This window comes from Bubalus kerabau, chromosome 16 (genome assembly GCF_029407905.1).
Source record: "Bubalus kerabau isolate K-KA32 ecotype Philippines breed swamp buffalo chromosome 16, PCC_UOA_SB_1v2, whole genome shotgun sequence".
In the NCBI taxonomy this organism is placed as follows: domain Eukaryota; kingdom Metazoa; phylum Chordata; class Mammalia; order Artiodactyla; family Bovidae; genus Bubalus; species Bubalus kerabau.
This window is the reverse complement of record NC_073639.1, coordinates 10,241,359-10,267,791: the sequence shown is the minus strand read 5'-3', so window position 1 is coordinate 10,267,791 and position 26,433 is coordinate 10,241,359. Positions and strand designations below refer to the sequence as shown.

General features: G+C 44.8%; 1 protein-coding gene across 7 annotated transcripts in view; it reads left to right on the top strand.

Annotated features, from left to right (window-relative positions):
• Positions 1 to 26,433, top strand: part of FHIP1A (FHF complex subunit HOOK interacting protein 1A) — a 311,586-nt gene that overhangs the window by 252,352 nt on the left and 32,801 nt on the right. For all 7 annotated transcript variants that reach the window (XM_055550636.1, XM_055550635.1, XM_055550630.1 and 4 more), the window contains one exon: positions 21,219 to 21,386. In XM_055550636.1, coding sequence (XP_055406611.1) covers positions 21,219 to 21,386 — 168 coding nt within the window. The remainder of the gene's footprint in view (positions 1 to 21,218; positions 21,387 to 26,433) is intronic.

Below are 26,433 nucleotides of genomic sequence, written 5' to 3'. Positions count from 1 at the left end.
GCTCATTGACATAAACCCAGATGCAGTGGTGTTCAGTGAAGAAGGTCTCTGAAGAGGATTGAGTCTGATGTGGACTTGAGAGTCAGGGGGCCAGGGTCAGGATCCAGGCTCTGCCGCTTGTCGCTGAGTGCCCTTGGGCAGAACCTTTAACCTCTCTGAGCCAGTTTTCTCCTTTCCATTTGTCAAGTGGGGCCGCTGATAGTGGTGCCTACCGTGTAGATTCACGAGGATTGCCTGACTTTAAAGTGACGTCTGGCACAGCGTAAGTGCTATGCGCCTGTTAGCTCTGTTGTAACTCTCTCTGTGTTCACTGCTACCTGTTGGAAGATCGTAGTTGTAGACGACCCAGCAGTGCTCTCTTTGATTTGTGGCGCTGTACTATAATACTGTTGTTATTAACTGTACAAGTATGGCGTTTGGCGCACTGCTGGAGGAATTGGGTAGACAGCTGTAGGCATCCAGGTACTGGAGAAATAACCCAGACATATACCTGATAGAGCCCAACTCGGACTCTTTCGCAGGCCGATCCCACATGTCGTCTTCCTGCCTTCTGCATAGACTCTTCTCCAGTTCTCCCAGGCCACTGCTGTACACTGAGTGTGAAATAGCCTTCTGGTTAAAAGCCTGTGCCTCCCGCTCCGTGAGCGGCCCTGTCTCCTGCAACTGGACTTTTCCAGATCCTTCTCATCCTCCAGTGTCCAGACCATATGCCACCTCTTTCTGAAAGTCTTCATGATCAAGCCAGAAGTAGGCAATCGCTCCTCACTTCTTTATTTAGATTTTTTTTTTAATGTGGACCATTTTTAAAGTCTTTGTTGAATTTGTTACAATATTGCTTCTGTTTTAAGTTTTGGGTTTTTGGCCATGAGGCATGTGGGATCTTAGCTCTCCAACCAGGGATCAAACCCATGTCCCCCTGCACTGAAGGGGAAGTAGTTTTAAGCACTGGACTACCAGGGAGGTCCCCACTCCTCACTTCTTTAGAGTTTGGCTGGGGTCACTCATGTGGCACTTACAGATCTCCTTGTGTGATCATTATGGGATTAACTTGTCTCACCTGTCCAACCAGGGGGTAAACGCCACGAGTGTAGAGACCGTACGTGTGCATGCGTGTACCCTTTATTGAACATACACTATGACAGCACGTCTAGCACACTGCCGTGTGGTCAGTAGTTACTGTGCCCTATTGTGGCTTCCCGGAGAAGGCAATGGCACCCACTCCAGTACTCTTGCCTGGAAAACCCCATGGGCGGAGGAGCCTGGTGGGCTGCACTCCATGGGGTCGCTAAGAGTCGGACATGACTGAGCGACTTCCCTTTCCCTTTTCACGTTCATGCATTGGAGAAGGAAATGGCAACCCACTCCAGTGTTCTTGCCTGGAGAATCCCAGGGATAGGGGAGCCTGTGGGGTCGCACAGAGTCGGACACGACTGAAGCGACTTAGCAGCAGCAGCAGCAGTATTGTGGCTTCCCAGGTGGTGCTAGTGGTCAAGAATCCACCTGCCAAGCTGGAGACCAGGGTTCAATCCATGGATCAGGAAGATCCCATGGAGAAGGAAATGACAATCCACTCCAGTACTCTTGCCTGGAAGATCCCATGGACAGGGGAGCCTGGTGAGCTACAGCCCATGGGGTTGCAAAGAGTCGGACATAACTGCGTGACTGAGCAGGAACCAACGATCGTGCTGTCTTTTGAATAAATGAGTGAATGTGTGACCAGAGGTGTGGTGAGTAGGTCAAGGGGTGTGTGTGGAGCACAGGTGAGGGAGTGAGTAGAGACAGCTGAGGAGAGATTGAGTAGTTCAGAGCTGTTGTGGTCCATCTGGTTGGTGAGCTGATGTTTCCCTGACAGCTGTTGGGAAAGTGAGGAGCTTGAGGAAAAGGGGTGTTTCAGATTGGCTAGAGCTGTCCTTTGCTGAAAGCAAGACGATGCTTATTTGTTGTGAAGGTCCAGAAGGAAAATGACTGCCTTCAAGATGGATGTTGCTGGAAAAGTATGAAGGAAGATATATTTTATAGAAGGAGGTGGAAGGAACCTGAACAAAAAATATTAGTGAAGAATTGGTGATGGATTATGTCTAAAATATGCCCTCCATATCCAGAAGTGAAATTCTATGAAGTGGGCAAGCTTCTCCTTATTGTTTTTGGCTTCAGTTGCCTACAAGATATCAACTTTAAAATATTGACAATATATCGTCGCCATGGTTATTTATCAAGACATCAAACTATCTGGGTAAGATGTATGATATTGATATTTGTGTTACATGCTTTAATAGAACTAGTAGATTTGGCTGGGCAGTTTTTTCTTAGCATTTTGAAGCTGAGAACTTCAAAGTCCATTAGATTTTGATTTCATGGAGGAGCCATGTGGGAGCAGAGGTGAGGGGCTCTCTCATTTGTCTCCATGTCTTTATTCCCTGACACAGTGTAGACCCAATGCTTGGCATCCAAAAGGTGCTCTATGAATGTTTTTCAGTAAATGAATGAATAACACCTCCGTTTTTCAGTAAGCAAGTTAATATCTAGTTTAAACAAATTTCAGACTGGATAGATTTCATGAAACTTACCCTTTGTGTTTAAAGTTCTCACCGCATCTAAAATGCAGAGATTGAACTGGAGATAGAAACATAATGCGTTACGTGCACTCATGAGTTCAGTGCTGGACCTAGAGATGGTTTAGCCTCAGCTCCTCATTATTTTGATAACACTGAGGACTAGAGAGGTTAGGTGACTTCTCAGGCTCACACAGCTGCTTGTGGCCAAGTTTGGACCCAACTGAGATCTCCAGAATATGAGGCTTCAGTACCATTTCTCCCCTTTACCCTCCTCAGAGTAAATCTTAGTTACATGAATCCTTCCATGGCATAACTTAATTCTTGAGCTCCTAATGCAGACTTGAGAAACATTCTCCTTATGCTTTTGTTAATTGCAAAATGGACAGATGTTTTAGGGAGCAGATCCCTTCCCATCCGGGCGCCTTTGCAGTGCCGGGGACTGCTTGGGTGCGCCCATAGTCATTTTTTGGTGTCCTGCTTGAGTTTCTCCTCCTGGTAAGTCTGTTCCAAAAGGAGAGCTTGCACCATCTAGTGGATCTAAGAAGAGGCTCTTGGGTTTAATTTTTTGGTAGCCCGGTTTTAAAAAGAAGAGAGAAACAATTTTTCACTTAATTAATCTGCAGAGTCTCACATGGAACTCTGTTTATATCATGAGAGTGAAGGTGAGAGCCCAGGATGAGGGTAAGGTCACTTTGGACCTCACTCTGCTCAGAACACTGTGCTCAGAACATCACTTCATGTGAAATAGATGGGGAAATAGTGTCAGACTTTATTTTTTTGGGCTCCCAAATCACTGCAGATGGTGACTGAAGCCATGAAATTAAGACACTCCTTGGAAGGAAAGTTATGACCAACCTAGATAGCATATTCAAAAGCAGAGACATTACTTTGCCAACAAAGGTCCGTCTAGTCAAGGCTATGGTTTTTCCAGTGGTCATGTATGGATGTGAGAGTTGGACTGTGAAGAAAGCTGAGTGCCGAAGAATTGATGCTTTTGAACTGTGGTGTTGGAGAAGACTCTTGAGAGTCCCTTGGACTGCAAGGAGATCCAGCCAGTCCATTCTGAAGATCAGCCCTGGGATTTCTTTGGAAGGAATGATGCTAAAGCTGAAACTCCAGTACCTTGGCCACCTCATGTGAAGAGTTGACTCATTGGAAAAGACTCTGATGCTTGGAGGGATTGGGGGCAGGAGGAGAAGGGGACGACAGAGGAAGAGATTGGCTGGATGGCATCACCGACTCGATGGATGTGAGTCTGAGTGATCTCCAGGAGTTGGTGATGGATAGGGAGGCCTGGCGTGCTGTGATTCATGGGGTCGCAAAGAGTTGGACACGACTGAGCGACTGAACTGAACTGAACCGAACTGTGCTCAGAACAAGGCACCTCCATGACCAGGCTGTTGCCGCAGCTCTTTTAATGGTGGAAGGGGGATTAGGAGGTAGGTAGTATATCAGCCTATATTTTCTAGCAGTGCTTGGATTGTTTTGCTCATTAATTCAAAACATTAAGTCTTCTGTAATGGGTCTTCCCATAATAGTTGGGAATTAGTCAAATCCTGCTATTATTCCTGGGAAATCCACTAGTACTAATTTGGCCAATTAACTTTTTCAGTAAATGTGCAGTATTTTTCTACCCAGTTGGATAAATGAAGTTTTAGGATGCTTCCAAATTATTCTTTTGTTTCCTTCAATAGAGATTTAAATCTTTTCTCAAGCTCTGCAAAATACTTATCTCACGTGATCGGTGGCAGAAGATGGAGTCTTTGAAGCAGGGTAACTTGATGACTGAGTTAGCAACACAGTGTGGAGGTCTCTTCACTGACTTTGCCCTGAGATCTGAAATGCTCACTACCTTCTGCGGCTGAGTTTTCTTTTTAAAAGATGTGGTGATCCTCTTTATATTTATAGACTATGCTCCACAAAAGCTGGACTTCTTTCTTTTTTTTGCCTTTGTTACTCCAGCAGCTGAAATGTGATGTCTCAGGTGCCCCTTTAGCTCCTGTGTGGTGTCAGCATCCTTTCTGACGGTGGTTCTCACCTTGTTGCGTGTCGGAATCAACAAGGGAAGCCTGGCCCCACCTCTGGAGAGTCTGATTTACCTGGGTCTGGGTGGGATGTGAGCCCGGTGTGTTTAAAATGCTCCCCAAGTGATTCTAGCATGGAGCTGGGGTTCAGAACCACTGCTCTATGATGTCTTTGAAAGTGTGTTGTGAACCATTGGGTTCCAAATCCAATTTGAACATTGGAGATCCATATTTGAAAGCCAGTATTCTCTTTGGGACCAGCAGTGGTTATACTGTACTGTGATTGGAGTAAGGACATCGTCACGATGTCTAGTGACTCCATGCTCACTGCTCTCTCTGGTGCTGGTGGAGGTGGTTATGGTATATGATCTGGGTCGCCAGGGGCAGTGAGGCCAGAAGGGAATGCTTTTTCCTCCCGGTTTTATTGACGCATAAGCAGTTTATTCTTGTAATTGTCCTCATCTGAGGCCATTGACTCTATATTGTTGGCGTTTGTCCTGGTGGCAGTGGGAACGTTGGTGTCCAGGAGTAGGGTGCTCAGAGAGCTCTTTGGAGAAAGTGTTTTCTGGAGTAAGTCCTGCTCTGTTGCCGGAAGCAGGTCGCTTCTGAGAAGCAAAGCTGAATCAGAGGAAGGGTGAGGTGGGAAAAGGGCAGGGAGGGCATGGGTCCTCCGAGATGCCATCGTTTGAACTCTTTCGATGGGAAACAGTGTCTTTGACCGTGATCAGTCCACATAGTTGATGCAGCTGTTCAGTTTCAAAGTATTTCTGCTATGTCTTCAGAGGGCAAAGGGATGAGAATGTCAAGGAATTGTTAGAATTCTTGTCTTGGGTTTTGCAAGACAGACCTGTTGTGTGAAGAACATGAAATTTGGTATTGAGCAGATCTGGTCTCTCATGAATCTGGTCTCTGCCACTTGCTGTGTACTTTGGGGGGCAAGTTCGTGAGGCTCAGTTTTTTTTTTTTAATCTGTAAGATGAGAACCCTAATACCTATACCCTCAGGGCCAAGGTGAATTAACTCCTGTGTGAAGCACCTAACACAATGCTTGCCACAGAGCGGGGTCTCCACACATGGCAGCTGTTTCTGGAATAATTGATACTGTTAATAATAGTGATAGTTAATGATAATGATAGTAATAAATGACTTTTTCCCTCTCCTTTGGAAATGGTCCCTGAAATACAAGTAGCCTCATGGTCCGTGTGTCCAGCTGTCATGCCTGTGGACTGTGAATGGGGGTGGAAAAGCAGTGTTAACAGGGGTCCCACCTGGGAAACTTAGAATTTTCATCCTCACATAACCAACGTGTCATAATTTAGTCTCATCACATATTAATGCCTTCAAGTGTAGTTGCTCCCTAGAAGAGTTAATTCCATTGGTGACTCATCTTGTGTATATTTTGTTTGTTTACCTCAAAGGCGCTAGAATAGAGATTTTTATTTGCACAGTGTAGAGTGGGGGTTAGCAGGGAAGAAGGGGAAATGTGACTTGTGGGGATTACTTTAATATAAGGCATGACTGATGCCATGGTGCTGCAGGAAGGGCCGCCTTCCAGGGCCCAAAAGTCAGCTCTTGTCTGACACCAGGAACTGAACTGTCCAAGGAGACAGGTGTGCTAACAAAGCAAGAGACTATTGGGAAGGGGCGCCGGGGCGGAGAGCAGTAGGGTGAGGGAGCCCGGAGGACTGCTCTGACACAGGGCTCGCAGTCTCGGGCTTTATGGTGATGGGCTTAGTTTCCAAGTTGTCTCTGGCTTGGCCAATCTTTGGTCTGACTCAGGGGCCTTCTCTGTGGATTCCAGTGCAGAGGAGTCTGGAAGGTTGACAGGACATACTGTGGGGTGGTGTCTCCTCCCTCTTTTTGAGGTGCAAAGTGAAAGTGTTAGTTGATTAGCGGTGTCTGACTGGTTGCCACCCCATGGACTGTAGCCCGCCAGGCTTCTTTGTCCGTGGGACTCTCTAGGCAGAAAAACTGGAGTGGTAGCCGTTCCCTTGTCCAAAGGGTCTTCCCGACCCAGGGATCGAGCCTGGGTCTCCGGTGTTGCAGGTGGATTCATTACCATCTGAGCCGCCAGGGTAGCCTAAATTCTTCTAGCTAGCTTTATGAGGCACGTTTTGGGCCAGCATCTGCTTCCCCCTTTTGGTTCCTTCTGAATTCTCCCGGTTAGTTTTCAACAGCGGCACCACATTCCTTACCAGGACCTCCTGTTGTGAGACAACTCCTGCAGGTGGTCATCATCTGCCTGGCCGAGGGGTACGGTTTCAGTCAGTGGTTCCCTAACAGCGGGGTAGTCTGGACCGGAGAAGAGACGGTGCCAGGATTGGGACTGGTGGGGGCCTGAACCAGGCAGCTGTTCCGAGTGGCTGTCCCAAGGTCGCTGTTAGCGCTGCCTGAGCGTCCCCGTAGAGCTGTCTCGGTGCTATCTCGGTCCTTTGCCGTAAGTTGCCAGTGTCTGGAGGACAGTGCTGTTCACTGAAGCTCTGAGCCTAGAGTCGAAGGCATTTACGTGAATCAGGGTAAACTGTGCAGCTGAGGGACCTGTAATGCAGTTTCAGAACAATCAGTATATTCTAATTGGGTATAAAGGGATTTCTTCTCCATCTGGGTTCTGACAAGTTGAGAAAAAAATGAGTGAGGCAGATGGAGGAGCAAAAGAGCAGCTTTCTTATCAGTAACACGGGTGCTAGAGAATAGGGTTTACACCTGTACATAAGAATTCCTAATACTGAGCCCAGAATTAGACAGACTCTTCCAGATGCAGAGAAGAATGTGTCCTTCCTGCTGGCAGCCTGGCTCCTGGAAGGAGAGAGAGAGGAAGGGACAGGTTCATCAAAATGACAAGTTACCCCCTCGCCAGGGGAAGAGTTACTGAGGAAGGCAGAGAAAGCCCAGAAGTGCTTTGCTAGGAGATCCTGTGTTGGAAAAGAAGTCTTAGGATTGGAGATATTGGTTTTTCTATCAGGTCTACAAAAACCCAGCCTTTTAAAATTCTAGCAAATTGGGAGTAGTAAATCATATTTTTAAAAAACAGTAGTAGTAGTTTAAATGTCCTTCCAGTGCTCAAGAACCTAAAATGGGTCCCTGTTGCCTGCAGAAGATAATTGAGACTCTTTCACTTGACTTTGAGACATGCCCCACCCTGCACCCCGAGTCTGACCCCTTCCTACCTATGGACCTCACTTCCCCTGTGATTTTCTTTTCTTGAAATTTAATTTTATGTGTTTATTTGGCTGCACTGGGTCTTAGTTGCAGCATGCAGGATCTAGTTCCCTGACTGGGATCCTACCCCAGCCCCCCGCATTGGGAGCACAGAATATTAGCCACCAGGGAAGTCCTACCCCTCGCTTTTCAAATGTAAATCTGAAGTCAGAGCCGTGCCCACATGGTCCTCTCTTATCCCCATGTTGCTGCTGGAGTATTCTTCCTCTTTTCTGTCTGTTAAGTCCCAGCACAGTCCTGATATTGGGCTAAGGCCTTGCACTTAAGCACGCACTGCTTTCTCTCCACCCGGGACCACACAGTTTAGCGCTCGGCTCATTACATGAGTTTCACCAGCCAGCTGCTGTGGGTACCATGAGGGACAGGATGTCTCTTATGCTGCTTTTATGTTTCCTCAGCTGCACATGAGAAGCCCTCAGTGAATATGCAGTTGGTTAAATAAATATATAAAAAACCAGTGGCTCGCACCCTTATCACTACGCTAGAATAAAGTCAGGTGTTGGTTATGCTGGAAGGTAAAATCACCAGACGAAGACCCAGAACTGGCTCGTGTCTCATGCCACGATACGGACTCAAAGAATCTCAGGTTTTAGAAACTGAGAAGATGGATCAGCTAGTTCAACACCATCATTTTACAGCTGAGAACACGAGGAAGATTGAGAAAGAAATATCCAGAGTCCGCGAGCCTAATGTTTGTGAGAGGAACAGAGGATACGGAATTGATGGTGTTTCAGTTCTTCAACATTAGCTTATCCTCAGAAGGTTGACATGGCGGCTTTATATTTACATTTTGGCATCCTCTAAGTGTTCCAAAGTGCTTTTTTATTATCTTGGAGAGCCTTCCTCCTTTATGTTCTTACCAAAATCTGTGGAGGAAGGCACTTTTCACAGAAGCTGTCACTGCATCTCATGGTTGACCTTCGTTGATAAACGTTAACTTCCTGCCCGAGCTGATGCGGCAGGTCAGAGGCTCCAGGCTCTGTGTGCAGCCCCCGCAAGCTGACACGCCCGGAGGTTGCTTGACTTGCCCAAGGCCCCCAGCTACTAAGGGTCAACATGCAAGTGTTTTGCATTCCACTGCAGTCCATTTTCAACTATGCTCTGATGCCTTAAAAAAAAAAAATTTCTTAAATTATTATCTCTAGATTCTGAGAATTCCAGCTTAGAAGGAAATACATATTTAATTTGCTGCTCAGCAAAGAGAAAGAACAGCTAACACAAGTACTTACCCACCCTGGATAGAAGTTTAGGAACCACACTTGGGGCAGAGACAGCCTGCTTTGCTGAATGCAGAGAGACAGTGCTGCCCGTTGCCAGGGAGGAGCTGAAAGCAGGAGTTGAGACTGGAGAAGGATGGGTCACCTAGCCAGCTCTCTGCTCCTCTGAAGTCCCAGGCAGGTCTTCCCAGTGAAGATTCAATATTTGTCTTATGTTGTAGGGGCCCCAAGACATCAGTGCTTGTATTTAACTATATAAAAATGTCAAACAAAATAAGAACAATGTTTTGGTTATTTCTACCACTTTCTTTCCATTTAATTTTATATTAAAAATTATACTGTAGTGCTTATTCATTTGTTAGTGGACAGAAAATTTAACAGGGAAGTAAATATATATATTTTAAACAGAGTTTTGAATGCTGAGTCTTGTCACACTAATGAGCCACAAAATCAGTCTTTGCTTTGCTTTGCTAAGTTGCTTCAGTCGTGTCCGACTCTGTGGGACCCCATAGATGGCAGCCCACCAGGCTCCCCCGTCCCTGAGATTCTCCAGGCAAGAACACTGGAGTGGGTTGCCATTTCCTTCTCCAATGCAGGAAAGTGAAAAGTGAAAGTGAAGTCGCTCAGTCCTGTCCGACTCTTAGCGACCCCATGGACTGCAGCCCACCAGGCTCCTCCATCCATAGGATTTTCCAGGCACGAATACTGGAGTGGGGTGCCATTGCCTTCTCCGCAAAATCAGTCTGGTAGGTCACAAACAGCACTTCAAAACAGAATCAAATAGAAAATATTGGAGTCCACTGTGTTTAGTGATGGTAAGTATCATATTGTTGTAAATTCTTGTGATGTGCCATGGCTTTAAAAAGCTTCAGAGAGGGCTGTCGTGGTGTTTTGGAGGATTACTTGCAGAACGGGCTATGCCATTGGTCTCCACGCCACGCTCTGCTCTGTCATGGGCTGCAGTAGTCGCAGTTGGTCTTCCAGGAAAATTCGTTTCTGTTCTGAGTGCCTGGTATACAGGAAGCACTGTTCTCAATGCTGTGGATGAGAACTCTCTAGCAGTTTACTTACCAAGCAAGTCATCTTATTTCCAGAGAATACACTGGATCAGTTTGCATAGGGTTTAACTGTAACTAACAGAAAATGCCCTTCGATAATCTTGCCTCATCCCATCCACGAATTCTGTTTATACATCACTGGCCAAGGCATATACTGAGGTACTTACATGCAAAGGAAGAAGGGAAATGTGGTTTTTAGCTATAAAGTTAGGATTTGTTCCTGGGAAGAAATGGAGACTGAGTACTGGGGGACATTTAGAAGTCCCCATTCTAAACCTCAGGATTTCTTCCATGTTAACATTGATGGGCAGTGGGAAGTTGCAGTTACTGTAATTCTTGTAAAAGTGCTGGCTGGGCAGGGATAGGCTTGTGCGGGTTGTTGGCTGCACCAGGGATGCCCTGCTGAGCGGGCAGAGAGGAGGATGAAGGGTGTCTCCTGCTTGACTCATGAGCACTGTGGTCTCGTGGGCAGAAGGCACTTTCTGCTCTGGTAGAGCTGTCTGCTTTCCAGGCTATGGCCCTGGGGCTGTTCTGCCGGGTGACGCTGCAGGGTTGGAGGGTGATTTACTGCTTCACAGACTTGTACTATACAGGCTGGTTTTTGGTTTGTTTTTTAATTTTTAATTTTATATTGGATTACAGCCTATTAGCAGTGTTGTGATAGTTTCAGGTGGACAACAGAAGGACTCGGCCATACGTATGCATGTATCCATTCTCCCCCAACCCCGCTCCATCCAGGCTGTCACATAACACTGAGCAGAGTTCCCTGTGCTAGACAGTAGGCCCTTGGTTATCCATCTTATTTTTGGAAATACTTGTATTTATCTGTGGCTGTGCTGAGTCTTTGTAGCCATGTGGGTTTCTTCTCTAGCTGTGGCTGCTCTTGGTTGTGGTGTACAGGCTTCTCGTGGCGGGCTCCTCTGGGTGTGGAGCACAGGCTCTTGGATGCTCGGGCTTCAGTACTTGTGGTGCGTGGGCTCAGTGGTTGCAGCTCCTGGCTCTAGAGCACGGGCTCAGTGGTCACAGCACATGGGCTTAATTGCTCCACGGCACGTGGGATCCTGCCTCACCAGGGACCGAACCCATGTCTCCTGCATTGGCAGGTGGATCTTTTACCACCGAGACACCAAGGAAGCCCTGGGTAGTCATTTTAAACATAGCAGTGTATACATGTTCATCCCAAACTCCCTGGTTCTGCCCCTTTTCCTTGGACAGCTCTTCTCCCCTAGATTTGCTGCTTTAAAAATTACAGAAGTTAGTAAGCAGCAAGGGTTTACTGCAGAGCACAGGGAATTATTCCCATTATTTTGTAATAATCCATATTGGACTATAATCTGCAAAAAAGTGAATCAATATACTAAAATGAGCACAATATTGTAAATCATCTATACTTCAAAAAAAAACACAAAACTATAGAAGTTGGGAGACCAACCTGTCTGTAGTCACTGCCTTATACACACCCACCCACCCCGTTTTGGAGTTTGAGCGGGTCCCAGGTACTGTGAAGCCTCCCCATCTCTGACCTCCCATAGTTCTTCACGTCACTTCTGTCCTGCTGCAGGGGAAGAAAATTAGGGCTATAAATTAAGCTTTTGTTTAGTTTTTGATTTGAAAAGAAAAATTAGATTTCTTTCTTTTTCAACAAGTGCAGAAGGGAGATAATGCAGAATCACAGGATTCTGCTCTTAAGCATCAGGATCATGGAAAGATAGGAAGGGTCCCACCCACTCTACATGGAGAAACACAAAAAACAGCTCACACAAACCCCACCTTATCTAAGGCAGGCAGGTGGTATTCGTCTTGGAAACAGAAGTGGAGAAGGTAGGGAGAATCTGGTCTGAAAGTTGGTGTTAATCTTTTATTCTTTCCCTGCATGCTCCTAAGAGATCATTAAAGATTTATCAGCAACAAATGCCCTGCAAGCTTTTCTTCAGGTAGTCATAAGAAAACCAAAAAACAAGGAGAACAGAAAGGAAGCTTATAGCCTGCTTATTTCACGTTCTTGGTATACTTTTCTTTTGCCCCACGCTAACTTTTTAAAGCATTATGTATTTTATTCATTTCCTTATTCTAAAAGTGATTTAGTTAACCTGCTTGAGATATTTAGGGATGTTGACTCTGAACTTTTCCAGTAAATGCAGAAGATTATGTAATAGCATAGAAAATTGTAGGGGGCTTTCCCGGTGGCTCAGACGGTAAAGAATCCACCTGCAATGCAGGAGGTTCGAGTTTGATCCCTGGGTCAGGAAGATCCCCTGGAGCAGGGCACAGCAACCCGCTCCAGTGTTGTTGCCTGGAGAATCCCACAGACAGAGGAACCTGGCAGGCTACAGTCCATAGAATCACAAAGAGTCGGGCACGACTGATCGACTAACACTTTCTAACATTTACATTCTTAAAAGAAGTGAGCTTCTTTTAAGAGTCCCCCTCTCCGGTCACTTTTATGACTGACTTGCATTTTAAGTGAGACAGAAAGAATAACTGACAGGCTGCCCATCTGTGCCTCACCCTGTGGTTAGTGAGTACCTGATGATGAACAAGTTTGGGATAACAGAGAAAACCACCAGGAAGACTAGAATTCCTGAATTTGTTGGAGGAAACACCTGTGTATTTGGTCTTCCATTGCATTGAGGTCTTCTCTAGTGGATAAGAAGCCAGGAGTGAAACCTGCCCTTCATCATCAGAACTTGTCTTTGTTACAGTTTTGGTGTCTAGGAAAACTGTCCATGTGTAAAATTCCACTCCCAAACAACACATGGAACCCAGCAAGCAGACTGAATGGGGATTGGGGTGACAGGCATTAGAGGCCACCACGTGACAGTTGTTCTCAAATAAAACTCCATTCTAAAGAAGCTGCCTGAAACCACCCTCTGAACCATTTCCCCTGCACCACGGGGTTTAATGTTTGCTCATCAGAATTCAATAGTATTGTCTTGTTAATCAAGAAGAGAAATTAGGAGGAAGCCCAAGGAAGCATTTCCTTTTTCCCAACGGATCACTTTTCTCAGTTGCCATAATCAAGAGCGTGGCATGAGTCAGGCTCTTTGTTTCCTATGAAGTGTTCACCAAGAGTCGGACATGACTGAGTGACTTAGCACACACAGAAAAGGAAGATTGCCTCTGCGGGTCACATATTGTCAAATGAATCTAACTACCTTGCTCATGAAGGCATCCCCAACATAGACTTTGAAAACCATATTTGTTTGTTTGTTTTATTAGTAACAGGGTACCTGATTTCCATCCTGACATGTTTATTGATTATCCTTTGGGTACCTACTGGCGTACAAATTGTTTTGAGAATTCACACTGTAGGTCAGACATAGTCATTTCTGCAGTAAGTTTGCAATCTTAAAAAATGGAAAAATGCATTAAGAAGATTGAGAAAGGGAATGGACTTAGTCTAGCAAAGAGGAAGCTGAGGGCTTTCGTAAGAACTCCAGAACAGGAAGGGAAGTGGAGTTTGGGGGGACAGCATTTCCCCACCACCACTTAACCTGAGGGCAGTGAGTGTAAGGCGCACTTTATGTTACAGCAGGCGGAATTTTACTTCACCTTGAGTTGTGCTTTCTTGATTGCAGAGACCTCCTGAGCTGTGCTGCCAAAGGAAGCTGTGCAATCCCTGTTTGGTTGTCTCTGCCTTTCCACCCTCAGACCTCCCTTCTTCTCTAAGCTTGCTTTTCAGGCTTCTGGCGATCCTGTTAGCTTACCCTAGGCTTCTTCCAATAAGTATCTTTTCTGCTTAGGCCCTCTCAGTTCCCCTGAGATGGTGTGGACTCAGAGAGCTGAAACAAGATGCTGAGAATGGTCTTCAGTTATGCACAGGTGCCCCAAAGCAGATCGGTGATGTTGTTTTTATAGTTCTTCATATTGCAACTAAGAAGAACCTTTCTGGAAGAATTAGTAAACAGAAAGGGATGGGTGAATGACCTTCGGAATACTCTTCAGATCCTTGCTACTGAGATAAAACTTACTTTGCTCCAGAATTTCCTTGTTGTTTCTGACCACAGAGCTGCCACACTGTGAAATAACTTTCTTAGTGATACTTGGAGTATTTCAGCAATGAAATTCTATACTGGATATAGTTCAAATATAGTGGATCATATATTGAATTATACTCTGATAAGTTACATTATAATGAAGTAGTATTGTAGACATTATATACACATAGAATAGGAAGGAAGGCTTTATAAATAATTGGCCGACTTCTCCAGGGAGAGGTTTATCATAGGCAAGGAGAAGTATCTTCTGTTTAATTAGTCAGTCAATTAATATTTAATTGATTTAATTAGTTCATATATTTGATGTATTATAGATACATCAAGAAAATACTGGGGGAAGAGGCAGAGACTGGTTTTACTTTTAACTTCTTTTCCTTAAAATATGTTGCAGAAATCACTGCAGCCGTCACTGTGATCTCTTCCCTCAGTTACTAGGAATGAATAGCCACACCTATTGACTCATGGCAGAGAGCAAAGAGGAACTAAAGAGCCTCTTGATGAAAGTGGAAGAGGAGAGTGAAAAGGTGGGGGGTTCAGGATGGGGAACACATGTACACCCATGGCTGATTCATGTCGATGTATGGCAAAAACCACTACAATATTATAAAGTAATTAGCCTCCAATTAAAATAAATAACTTAATTTTTTTTTTAAAGTTGGCTTATTCATTCAAAAAACATTCAAAAAACTAAGATCATGGCATCCGGTCCCATCACTTCATGGCAAATAGATGGGGAAACAATGAAAACAGTGGGAGAATTTATTTTCTTTGGTTCCAAAATCACTGCAGATGGTGACTGCAGCCATGAAAGTAAAAGACGGTTGCTCCTTGGAAGAAAAGCTATGACCAACCTAGACAGCTTATTAAAAGCAGAAACATTACTTTACCAGCAAAGGTCCATCTAGTCAAAGCTATGGTTTTTCCAGTTGTCATGTATGGATGTGAGAGTTGGACTATAAAGAAAGCTGAGCGCCAAAGAATTGATGCTTTTGAACTGTGGTGTTGGAGAAGACTCTTGTGTCCCTTGGACTGCAAGGAGATCCAACCAGTCCATCCTAAAGGAAATCATCCTGAATATTCATTGGAAGGACTGATGGCTGAAGCTGAAGCTCCAATACTTTGGCCACCTGATGTGAAGAATCAACTAATTGGAAAAGACCCTGGGGCTGGGAAAGACTGAAGGCAGGAGGAGAAGGGGATGACAGAGGATGAGATGGTTGGTTGGCATCACCAACGCGATGGACATGAGTTTGAGTAGGCTCTAGGAGTTGGTGAAGGACAGGGAAGCCTGGCATGCTGCAGTCCATGGTGTCACAAAGAGTCGGACGCGACTGAGCCACTGAATTGAACTGAATTGACTTCGGAAGTCACCTCCTCTCACGTCCCCACCTGCCTCTGGTGGTGGGGTAGAGGCAGTGAGTGCTTGGAGGCCAAGGAGCAGGAGGGGCCAGGAGGGAAGGAGCCTGAATCTTCAGTGCAGCCTTTTTGCAGACTGGGAATAATTGAATGTTTTCAGTCCTGAATTTTTGGCTGAAACAGTGGTGCCGCTCCCTGAGAACTGGGATGTCTGTGTCTCCGCTTCTGTTCCTGAGTGTTGCTCGTGCTCTGTGTCCTGGGAGGGAAGGAGAAGGCTGGGAAGAGTCCAGCTGCAGCGGCGGCTGCCCTGGGCCGGACACGCCCTGCCTGTCCCTCAGCGGCTCTCCCTCTGGCAGCAGCAGCCTGTGTTCCCTGGGAAAACCCCTTCGTGTCTGTTTCACGCGATCCAGCCTCATCTTTGCTTCCCTGTACTGATTTCAGTGGTCCGGGGGCCCCTGGTCTCCTTGTTTCCTGCCCCTGGGTGGAGCCACTGGGGCTGAGGCCTCATGGAGGACCCAGAAGAACCTTGCTGGGCTAGTTGTCTCCTCTACACCAAAGGGGACGCCAAAGAAGGGCGCCTTCTAACGTGGAGAGGGCGCAGCAGCCACCTGATCCCGCCGCCCGCCACCTGCCTGGGCGACAGAAGGTAGAAACCATCTGTTTGTCCCAGTGTGACCAGATCTCACACAAAACACAGTAAGCAGGCGGGGATGTATCGTTCAGGACACACATAAGCCTGCCATTCCAGGGAGGATTCTGGCTAATTTAGATGCGAATGGAATTGCCCGGCTAGAGCTGATCACGGAAAGGTCGGGGTGTCTATATGCTCAGTGTCCTTCCCGCGCTGTGCATGCCGCTGCTGCGATTGTGGGCATGAGGCTGGGCTGGGTTTTAGCTTCACTTTGGGGAGAGCTTTGACTTTGCCCAAGTGGAAAGTGTCAATTCTTCCCTTCCCTCTCATCCCCTTTTTCAAAGAAAACAAAATCTTTATTTTGTCCATTTCTGAGAAACTTGACATTTTAATTAAAATGCAAATGCACTGTTGGAGCTCTTAGGCTAAGGTAAAAAGGAGTGGACTGAAAGTAAATTCAGTAGCCCCCTTGTCCACAGAACCGACCTCAACTCTCCATGCAGTTCACCCAGATCCAGGCCTTGCTGGGAGATGGCCTGGAGTGCAGGGCGCTGGTGGGGAAAGGCTGTGAGTTGGTTGGGTTTTTGCACTGCTACTTTAGTGTTTTTTTCAAATGTTTTAACTATTAATATAAGGCACAGCCAGAAACTTATTTTCTACATTTCTGTTTATGCATTTTCTTAATTGAATGTAACGAGACATATACATGCAAAATATATTGTATTACATATAGTTGGAACAAAATATTTATATAAAAGTTTGGCAAAACAGGACTTATTTTTACTACATGCAGTCTATTCCAGTACTTTCTGTTTGAACCTGGTCTAACCATGAGTGGACCAAGGCATTGATTGTTTTACCTACTTTGGGTCTCAAACTGTTGGTTTGAAAGACATGTTTAAGCAGTTGGTGAAGGGCACTTGGCGTGAAGGACAACTCAGGTAGGGGCCAGTGGAGGTGGAAAGGGTGGTGAAGACGTTTCAAAAATAGACTAAACTGGACTGCATAGCAGGAAAAATAAGTACCTGTGTTGGGGTCTCATTCTAGAACTTGGGCTGAGAAGTAGGCATGTGAAAGTGCCTAGGCAAATATCTTGTTTGGGTTCATGGTTGTACCTTCTTGTAAAGGATGATGATTTGTCTGTAGGACCTGAGTTTTCCTTAAGTCATTGCAGCCATTGTGGTCTGCCTTTAGTAAGAAAGAACATTCCCAAGCTTTATTATTGTGTATTATATGGCAGAACCTCAGCTACCCTTTCTGCTGGAATTTCTATGTCAGTTTGTAGCTGCAGTTCTTTATAGAACAAGGTCAGTAAATACTGACACACAACCCTGAGGCAGAAAGGTCCTCCTTACATCAGCAGCTGACTGCCCTTCACGACTGGCCCACGAGGAGGCGGCTGCTCTCCCGTTTTGCTGGTCCTTGCTCTTTGGGGCATTGGCAGAACCTGAATTTTACAGTCCGCACAGCCCAGCCGCCCGCCCCTGGTGGCTCATCATTAGCTTTCAAGTGATCACATTTAGGCTCTGGTCTCATCCTCCTTTAAGGAGGTTTCCTATTTGGAGGATTAGAGGAAGTTTCTGAGAAGTCAAGATAATGGGGCGGGAGAAGATTTTCTAGGATAAAAGGCTTCTAAGGGCTCTGAGAATATGGAGGAGGGAAGAGGGGGAAAGAGAAGGGAACCAGATTTTCTTGGTTTGGGTATTCATTTAAGGTGAGGATGACCTCGATTCATAAAGACTTTGCAACCTGATGCTTAATAGAGTTGGGCTTTAATATTTATAGCACGTTATGTAAATGCTGCCCCTCCAAGTGCTTCCTTAAATCCTCTTAGCTTATAAATGACAGCTTTGATTTCTAAAAAAAAAACAGAAATCTTTTCATTTATCCGGCTTAAGAGTAGTAAACAATAGATGCTTAATGCCCGCCTTTCATGCCAGGTCCCAAAGGCTGAGACTTAGATTCTCGCGTGTATGGCTGTGCTTTGGAGCTGATCACAGCCGTGCATAACTAAGAGGGGAAAGTGGGTGCTGCACTATTGGTGGAAAGGCAGCTCCTGCAGTCGTGTGTAGCATGTCAGCTCAGCACTGCTCCAAGGTAAGTGGAAAACACAGAAACTACTTTGGAATGATTGTTGTTGTCATTTAGTCGCTTGGTCGTGTCCAACTTTTTTGTGATCCCATGGACTGTAATCTGCCAGGCTCCTCTGTCCCTGGGATTTCCCAGGCGAGAATACTCAAGTTGCCATTTCCTTCTCCAGAGGATCTCCCTACCCAGGAATCGATTAATGCTACTTCTTTTTTCTTCTAGTAATCAAGATTGTTAGGGAATTCAAATTTTGTGTTGATGATTTTAGGTTAAATGTCTACTCTAGGGAGATTGCAGTCATGCAATGGGTGTGAGCTAATGGAACTATGTGTTTGGTGGTGGTGTCAGTCCTTTCCCCTTAATTGTTCTGGGTGACATCAGTTATTTTGTAATTTTTATTTTTAAAAAAGTCCCCACTCACTGGGGCCTTCAGATCTCATGCAGAGAAGAGGGAAGAATTAAAAAACTTAAGCTCAGCTTTGGCAAATGTAAATTGCCAGGTCCTTGGAGGCTGTCATTTGCTCAGGAAATGTTTATTAAGTACCGTCTGTGCGCAGGGCTCTTTCCATTGCCCTGCGGTAATAAAGAAAAAGACGCAGCTTGCGTCCCAGGACAGCACTGTCAGTGCCGTGAGCCTGGGGCTAGAGAACGCAGGAGAACACAGGGATAGAAGCTGTTTGTTCAGAAGCAGGGCAGCCCACGAGGAGGACTCTTCTTCAAATAATTTGTCTGCCAAGTGGTTGGTGCTTACCTGTTTCCTGTGCTTTATTTGGACGCAGAGAGCTTTTACATCTGGTCAGATGACACAGGGGTGTGTTGGGTGAGGAGTCATAAGATTGACACTGAGTGGGGAATGGAAGGGCCGGACGCAGTGCTCAGGCCACTCAGGGTACTGTCAGTGGGCTCTGAGAGTGCATTCAGATATACTGTAGGGGCCTTGCTTAGAATAAAGAAAACAGACAGAACTGATTTGGTAATATCTATGTGGACTCAGACGCTTACTCCTTGGAAGAAAAGTTATGACCAACCTAGATAGCATATTCAAAAGCAGAGACATTACTTTGCCAACAAAGGTCCGTCTAGTCAAGGCTATGGTTTTTCCAGTGGTCATGTATGGATGTGAGAGTTGGACTGTGAAGAAGGCTGAGCGCTGAAGAATGATGCTTTTGAACTGTGGTGTTGGAGAAGACTCTTGAGAGTCCCTTGGACTGCAAGGAGATCCAACCAGTCCATTCTAAACGAGATCAGCCCTGGGATTTCTTTGGAAGGAATGATGCTAAAGCTGAAACTCCAGTACTTTGGCCACCTCATGTGAAGAGTTGATTCATTGGAAAAGACTCTGATGCTGGGAGGGATTGGGGGCAGGAGGAGAAGGGGACGACAGAGGATGAGATGGCTGGATGGCATCACTGACTTGATGGACTTGAGTCTGGGTGAACTCCGGGAGTTGGTGATGGACAGGGAGGCCTGGCGTGCTGCGATTCATGGGGTTGCAAAGAATCAGACACGACTGAGCAACTGAACTGAACTGAACTGATGTGGACTCATCTATCTAGCACATCCCTAAGAATCAAGAAATTCATAAAAGTAATTCAAGCCTTTCTGTGCAGATGCATCCTTGCGAGAGCTGTCCACACTTACATAGCAGGTCTGAAGATCTGGTTTCTAAACTGAGTTGTGGAATTTGAAGGCAGAAAAGGAGAAGAGGGAAGCATTTTTAAAGGAATGGCCCAGTAACAGTATGATAAAATGACAGCTAACACTTTTAAAGTGAGGAGAAAAGAAGATCGACGACTGGAAAAGAAAAGATGTGATCACTCAAAATTTATCACCATCTGTTTCGTTTAGCATCAAGTGTGTTTGACTCATGGCAGGGGAGATATCTAAGCTTTCTAGGGTATAAGATTGAAATCTGAAATTTTGAACCGTTTCCCTGGTAATTCTCATGCAACCTTGTTTGAGTCTTTCTGTATTACAGACAGTATGGCAATTGATGGCCCCTGTTCTGCCTTTAGGTCTTCCCAGGTGGCTCAGTGGTAAAGAATCCGCCTGCCAGTGCCTGCAATTGCAGGAGACATGGGTTTAATCCCCTGGAGAAGGAAATGACAACCCACTGCAGTATTCTTGCCTGGAAAACCCCACGGACAGAGGACCCTGGCGGGCTACAGTCTATAGGGTCGCAAAGAGTCGGACATGACTTAGCACAATTCTGCCTTTAGGAAGACAAAGCAATGTATACTCACTCTTAAAATATTCCCAGTCAAAATGTTTAAAACAAAAATTTGTTGCTTTAAGCATCAAATCCTCAGTTCTTTGAAAAACTTGACTCTTTAGAGGAGTCTGTTTCCTGAAAGATTGATGTTTTACTGCATGGGAAAATCACAGCACATAGAAAATAGTAATCTGTATTATTTAAAAAGTCACAGTTACTTTATAAGCAGTAAACTCTTACAGCAGTTTATAAATAATACTTTATGTATATTATTCAGTTATAAAATTTTGACTTCCAACTTGCCTGAAATGTATCTGAACTTCTGCAGCGTTTTGTCTCTGCACCTGTCATTTGCTGTTTATTATATTTACTGTGCTAGATCGTAAATAAAACCCATCTTCCTGGACAGGAAATGTGTTGTTTCTAGCTTCTTGTTCATAAGAAATCCCAATAAAGGTTTATTGAATGACTAGTAAGGGAACAAGTTATACTGAGCTTTCTAATTAATCATTTTTACGGACCATGAACATACTTTCTATTATCTTTTCCCTCTTTGTGATTACACACTAAAATCTTGATGGTATTTGAACTGCATCTGGTGTATCAGGGTTGTCGGAACACTTGAATTGCTTCTTTCTGCCTTTGCTTTTCCCTTACTGAATTAAAAGGTGGAATCAGCATGAGATTTTGAGGAATGTGAATAGGTTAGGGGCTTCAAATGAAGCTCTGAAGTGTGTTCTCGTGGCAGGCGTGTTCTTGCCTTGATGGGGTCACTACGGTGAGGCTGGGGGCCATTGGAGAGGCATGTATCGCAGCATCGAGGGGAGGCTCACCTGTGTTCACTCTGTCGTTGGGCCCAGGTGACTGTGGAGGAGGTCATGACCACAACCGCCTACCTGGACCTTTTTCTGCGCAGCATCTCCGAGCCAGCACTGCTCGAGATCTTCCTGCGCTTTATCCTGTTGCACCGGCACGAGAATGTCCACATCTTGGATACGCTCACGAGCCGAATCAACACCCCATTCCGGGTAAGGAGAGCCCCAGTGGAAGGGAAGCTATGACTCAGGACGGAGTTCAGGAGAGTTTGTTTTGGGGATAAAACTGTGAATATTCTCTTCTTTTTATTTACCCTCCTTTTATTTTCCTTTCAGCCTTTACTTTTCTGTTTTGGAAGAGATGAGCTAGATTGTTTTGCTGTCTGGAGCCCTTCTGTCTGGGAGGTGGAAGTTACTGCCTTTTCTAGACAGTTTTCTCAGTTTCTCTGGGTTGACACTTTCTTACATAGAACCGGCAGAATGTGCTTCTGAGGAGACAAGGAACAGGGGATGGGGCTGAAGCTCAAGTAAAGCCAAAGAACTGAAGTCGATCAAGTCTGGGTATTAGAGATCATATTTCTGTCCATAAGTGGTTTGAAATGCAAGTCTGGGCACGTGTGAATTCTGGTAGTCATTCTTTGTTTGGTGCTCTGATTAACTTTGAAAATCCTCTCATACCTTTAGTGTAATCCTTTGCAGCCCTCTCCCCATAGGCTGCCTCTGTTTAATTGCAATTATTATTTTAAAAGCAAAGGTATATTGGAAGAAAACGAAAACACTAGATTGCAAAGATCCATATACCCTAATGGTTATATATAAGCAGCATTATTGTAAGGAGCAGCGGCTGCGCTTTGTTGGAGCACCAAGGTAAGAGAAACCCAAGAAAGACGGTAGGTGTTGCAAGAGGGCATCAGAGGGCAAACACACTGAAACCATACTCACAGAAAACTAGTCAATCTAATCACACTAGGACCACAGCCTTGTCTAACTCAATGAAACTAAGCCATGCCCGTGAGGCCACCCAAGATGGGCGGGTCATGGTGGAGAGGGCTGACAGAATGTGGTCCACTGGAGAAGGGAATGGCAAACCACTTCAGTATTCTTGCCTTGAGAACCCCATGAACACTATGAAAAGGCAAAATGATAGGATACTGAAAGAGGAACTCCCCAGGTCAGTAGGTGCCCAATATGCTACTGGAGATCAGCAGAGAAATAACTCCAGAAAGAATGAAGGGATGGAGCCAAAGCAAAAACAATACCCAGCTGTGGATGTGACTGGTGATAGAAGCAAGGTCTGATGCTGTAAAGAGCAATATTGCATAGGAACCTGGAATGTCAGGTCCATGAATCAAGGCAAATTGAAAGTGGTCAAACAAGAGATGGCAAGAGTGAATGTCGACATTCTAGGAATCAGCGAACTGAAATAGACCAGAATGGGTGAATTTGAACTCAGATGACCATTATATCTACTACTGCGGGCAGGAATCCCTCAGAAGAAATGGAGTAGCCATCATCGTCAACAAAAGAGTCCGAAATCCAGTACTTGGATGCAGTCTCAAAAACGACAGAATGATCTCTGTTCGTTTCCAAGGCAAACCATTCAATATCACAGTAATCCAAGTCTGTGCACCAACCAGTAATGCTGAAGAAGCTGAAGTTGAATGCTTCTACGAACACCTACAAGACCTTTTAGAACTAACACCCAAAAAAGATGTCCTTTTCATTATAGGGGACTGGAATGCAAAAGTAGGAAGTCAAGAAACACCTGGAGTGACAGGCAAATTTGGCCTTGGAATACAGAATGAAGCAGGGCAAAGACTAATAGAGTTTTGCCAAGAAAATGCACTGGTCATAACAAACACCCTCTTCCGACAACACAAGAGAAGACTCTACACATGGACATCACCAGATGGTCAACACTGAAATCAGATTGATTATATCCTTTGCAGCCAAAGATGGAGAAGCTCTATACAGTCAGCAAAAACAAGACCAGGAGCTGACTGTGGCTCAGACCATTAACTCCTTATTGCCAAATTCAGACTTAAATTGAAGAAAGTAGGGAAAACCACTAGACCATTCAGGTATGACCTAAATAAAATCCCTTATGATTATACAGTGGAAGTGAGAACTAGATTTAAAGGACTAGATCTGATAGAGTGCCTGATGAACTATGGACGGAGGTTCGTGACGTTGTACAGGAGACAGGGATCAAGACCATCCCCAAGAAAAAGAAATGCAAAAAAGCAAAATGGCTGTCTGGGGAGGCCTTACAAATAGCTGTGAAAAGAAGAGAAGTGAAAAGCAAAGGAGAAAAGGAAAGATATAAGCATCTGAATGCAGAGTTCCAAAGAATAGCAAGAAGGGATAAGGAAGCCTTCTTCAGCGATCAATGCAAAGAAATAGAGGAAAACAACAGAATGGGAAAGACTAGAGATCTTTTCAAGAAAATTAAAGGGAACATTTCATGCAAAGATGGGCTCAATAAAGGACAGAAATGGTATGGACCTAACAGAAGCAGAAGATATTAAGAAGAGGTGGCAAGAATACACAGAAGAACTGTACAAAAAAGAACTTCACGACCCAGATAATCACGATGGTGTGATCACTGACCTAGAGCCAGACATCCTGGAATGTGAAGTCAAGTGGGCCTTAGAAGGCATCACTACGAACAAAGCTAGTGGAGGTGATGGAATTCCAGTTGAGCTATTCCAAATCTTGAAAGATGATGCTGTGAAAGTGCTGCACTCAATCTGCCAGCAAATTTGGAAAACTCAGCAGTGGCCACAGGACTGGAAAAGGCCAGTTTTCATTGTAATCCCAAAGAAAGGCAATGCCAAAGAATGCTCAAACTACCACACAATTGCACTCATCTCATACGCTAGCAAAGTAATGCTCAAAATTCTGCAAGCCAGGCTTCAGCAATACATGAACCATGAACTTCCAGATGTTCAAGCTGGTTTTAGAAAAGGCAGAGGAACCAGGGATCAAATTGCCAACATCCGCCGGATCATGGAAAAAGCAAGAGAGTTCCAGAAAAACATCTATTTCTGCTTTATTGACTATGCCAAAGCCTTTGACTGTGTGGATTACAATAAACTGTGGAGAATTCTTAGAGAGATGGGAATACCATACCACTGACCTGCCTCTTGAGAAATCTGTCTGCAGGTCAGGAAGCAACAGTTAGAAGTGGACATGGAACAACAGACTGGTTCCAAATAGGAAAAGGAGTACATCAAGGCTGTATATTATCACCCTGCTTATTTAACTCATATGCAGAGTACATCATGAGAAATGCTGGGCTGGAAGAAGCACAAACTGGAATCAAGATTGCCAGGAGAAATATCAATAACCTCAGATATGCAGATGACACCACCCTTATGGCAGAAAGTGAAGAGGAACTAAAAAACCTCTTGATGAAAGTGAAAGAGGAGAGTGAAAAAGTTGGCTTAAAGCTCAACATTCAGAAAATGAAGATCATGGCATCCGGTCCCATCACTTCATGGGAAATAGATGGGGAAACAGTGAAAACAGTGTCAGACTTCATTTTTTTGGGCTCCAAAATCACTGCAGAGGGTGACTGCAGCCATGAAATTAAAAGACACTTACTCCTTGGAAGGAAAGTTATGACCAACCTAGATAGCATATTCAAAAGCAGAGACGTTACTTTGCCAACAAAGGTCCGTCTAGTCAAGGCTATGGTTTTTCCTGTGGTCATATATGGCTGTGAGAGTTGGACTGTGAAGAAGGCTGAGCGCCGAAGAATTGATGCTTTTGAAGTGTGGTGCTGGAGAAGACTCTTGAGAGTCTCTTGGACTGCAAGGAGATCTAACCAGTCCATTCTGAAGGAGATCAGCCCTGGGATTTCTTTGGAAGAAATGATGCTAAAGCTGAAACTCCAGTACTTTGGCCACCTCATGCGAAGAGTTGACTCATTGGAAAAGACTCTGATGCTGGGAGGGATTGGGGGCAGGAGGAGAAGGGGATGACAGAGGACGAGATGGCTGGATGGCATCACTGACTTGATGGACATGAGTCTGAGTGAACTCGGGAGTTGGTGATGGACAGGGAGGCCTGGCGTGCTGTGATTCATGGGATCGTGAAGAGTCGGACACGACTGAGCAACTGAACTGAACTGAACTGAAGCAGCATTATTTGCAATTTGCAAAGTGTCCAAGTTATGGAAGCAACCAAACTGTCCATCAACAAATGAATGGATAAAGAATATGTGGTGGGACTTCCCTGGTGGTCCAGTGGCTAAGAATCCACCTTCCAGTGCAGGGGACACAGGTTCGACCCCAGGTTCAGGAAGATTCTACATGCACAGGACAACTAATTCCGTGCCTCACAACTGATGAACCATCGGCGCTCTAGAGCCTGTGCTCTGCAACAGGAGAAACCTGTGCACTGGAGCTAGAGAGTAACCCCAACTAGAGAAAGTCCTTGGATGGCAGTGATACCTAGTGCAGCCAAAAGAAGGAAAAAAAAAAAAAGAAAAAAAAAGGGAATGAAATTTTGCCATTTGCAAGAACTTGGATGGACTTGGAGGGCTTTATGCTAAATGAAGTAAGTCAGACAGAGAAACACATACTGTATAATACCGTTTATATGTAGAATTTAGAAAATACAACAAACTAGTAAGTAAAACAGACAAGAAGCTGACTCACAGCTATAGATAACGAATGTGGTTACCAGTGGTGAGCTGGAATGCGTAGGGGGAAAAAGGGATATTATGAAATCATGTGTGAAACTTTTGAAAACTGTAAAGCACTATAGAATTTAAAGAATTTTTCATTCAATAAAAACAAATCAAATGCCTCAAAAAAAGTTGGTTTTTTGAAAAGATTGACAAAATTGACAAACTTTTAGCTAGACTACTAAGGAAGAAAGTAAGAAGAGTCAAATTAATAAAACCAAGATGAAAGAAGGGATATTACTATTGACCTTACAGAGCTAAAAAGGATTATGAGGGATACTGTGAACAACTATATGCCAAAATATTGGATACTTTAGATGAAACAGGCAAGTTCTAGAAAGATACAGTCTTCTGGGACTGATTCAGGAAGAAATCGAAAATGTATAAGCAAGTAAGAACTCTTGTGTTTCAAAGAACACCGTTAAGAAACTGAAAAGACAGCTGACACAATAGGAAGAAATCTGTGCAAGTCATGTCTCTGATAAGATACTTGTATGTAGAATTACAAACTCCTGGGACTCAATAATAAAAAGACAGATACAGGGTGCTGAGCACCTTGACAGTGAT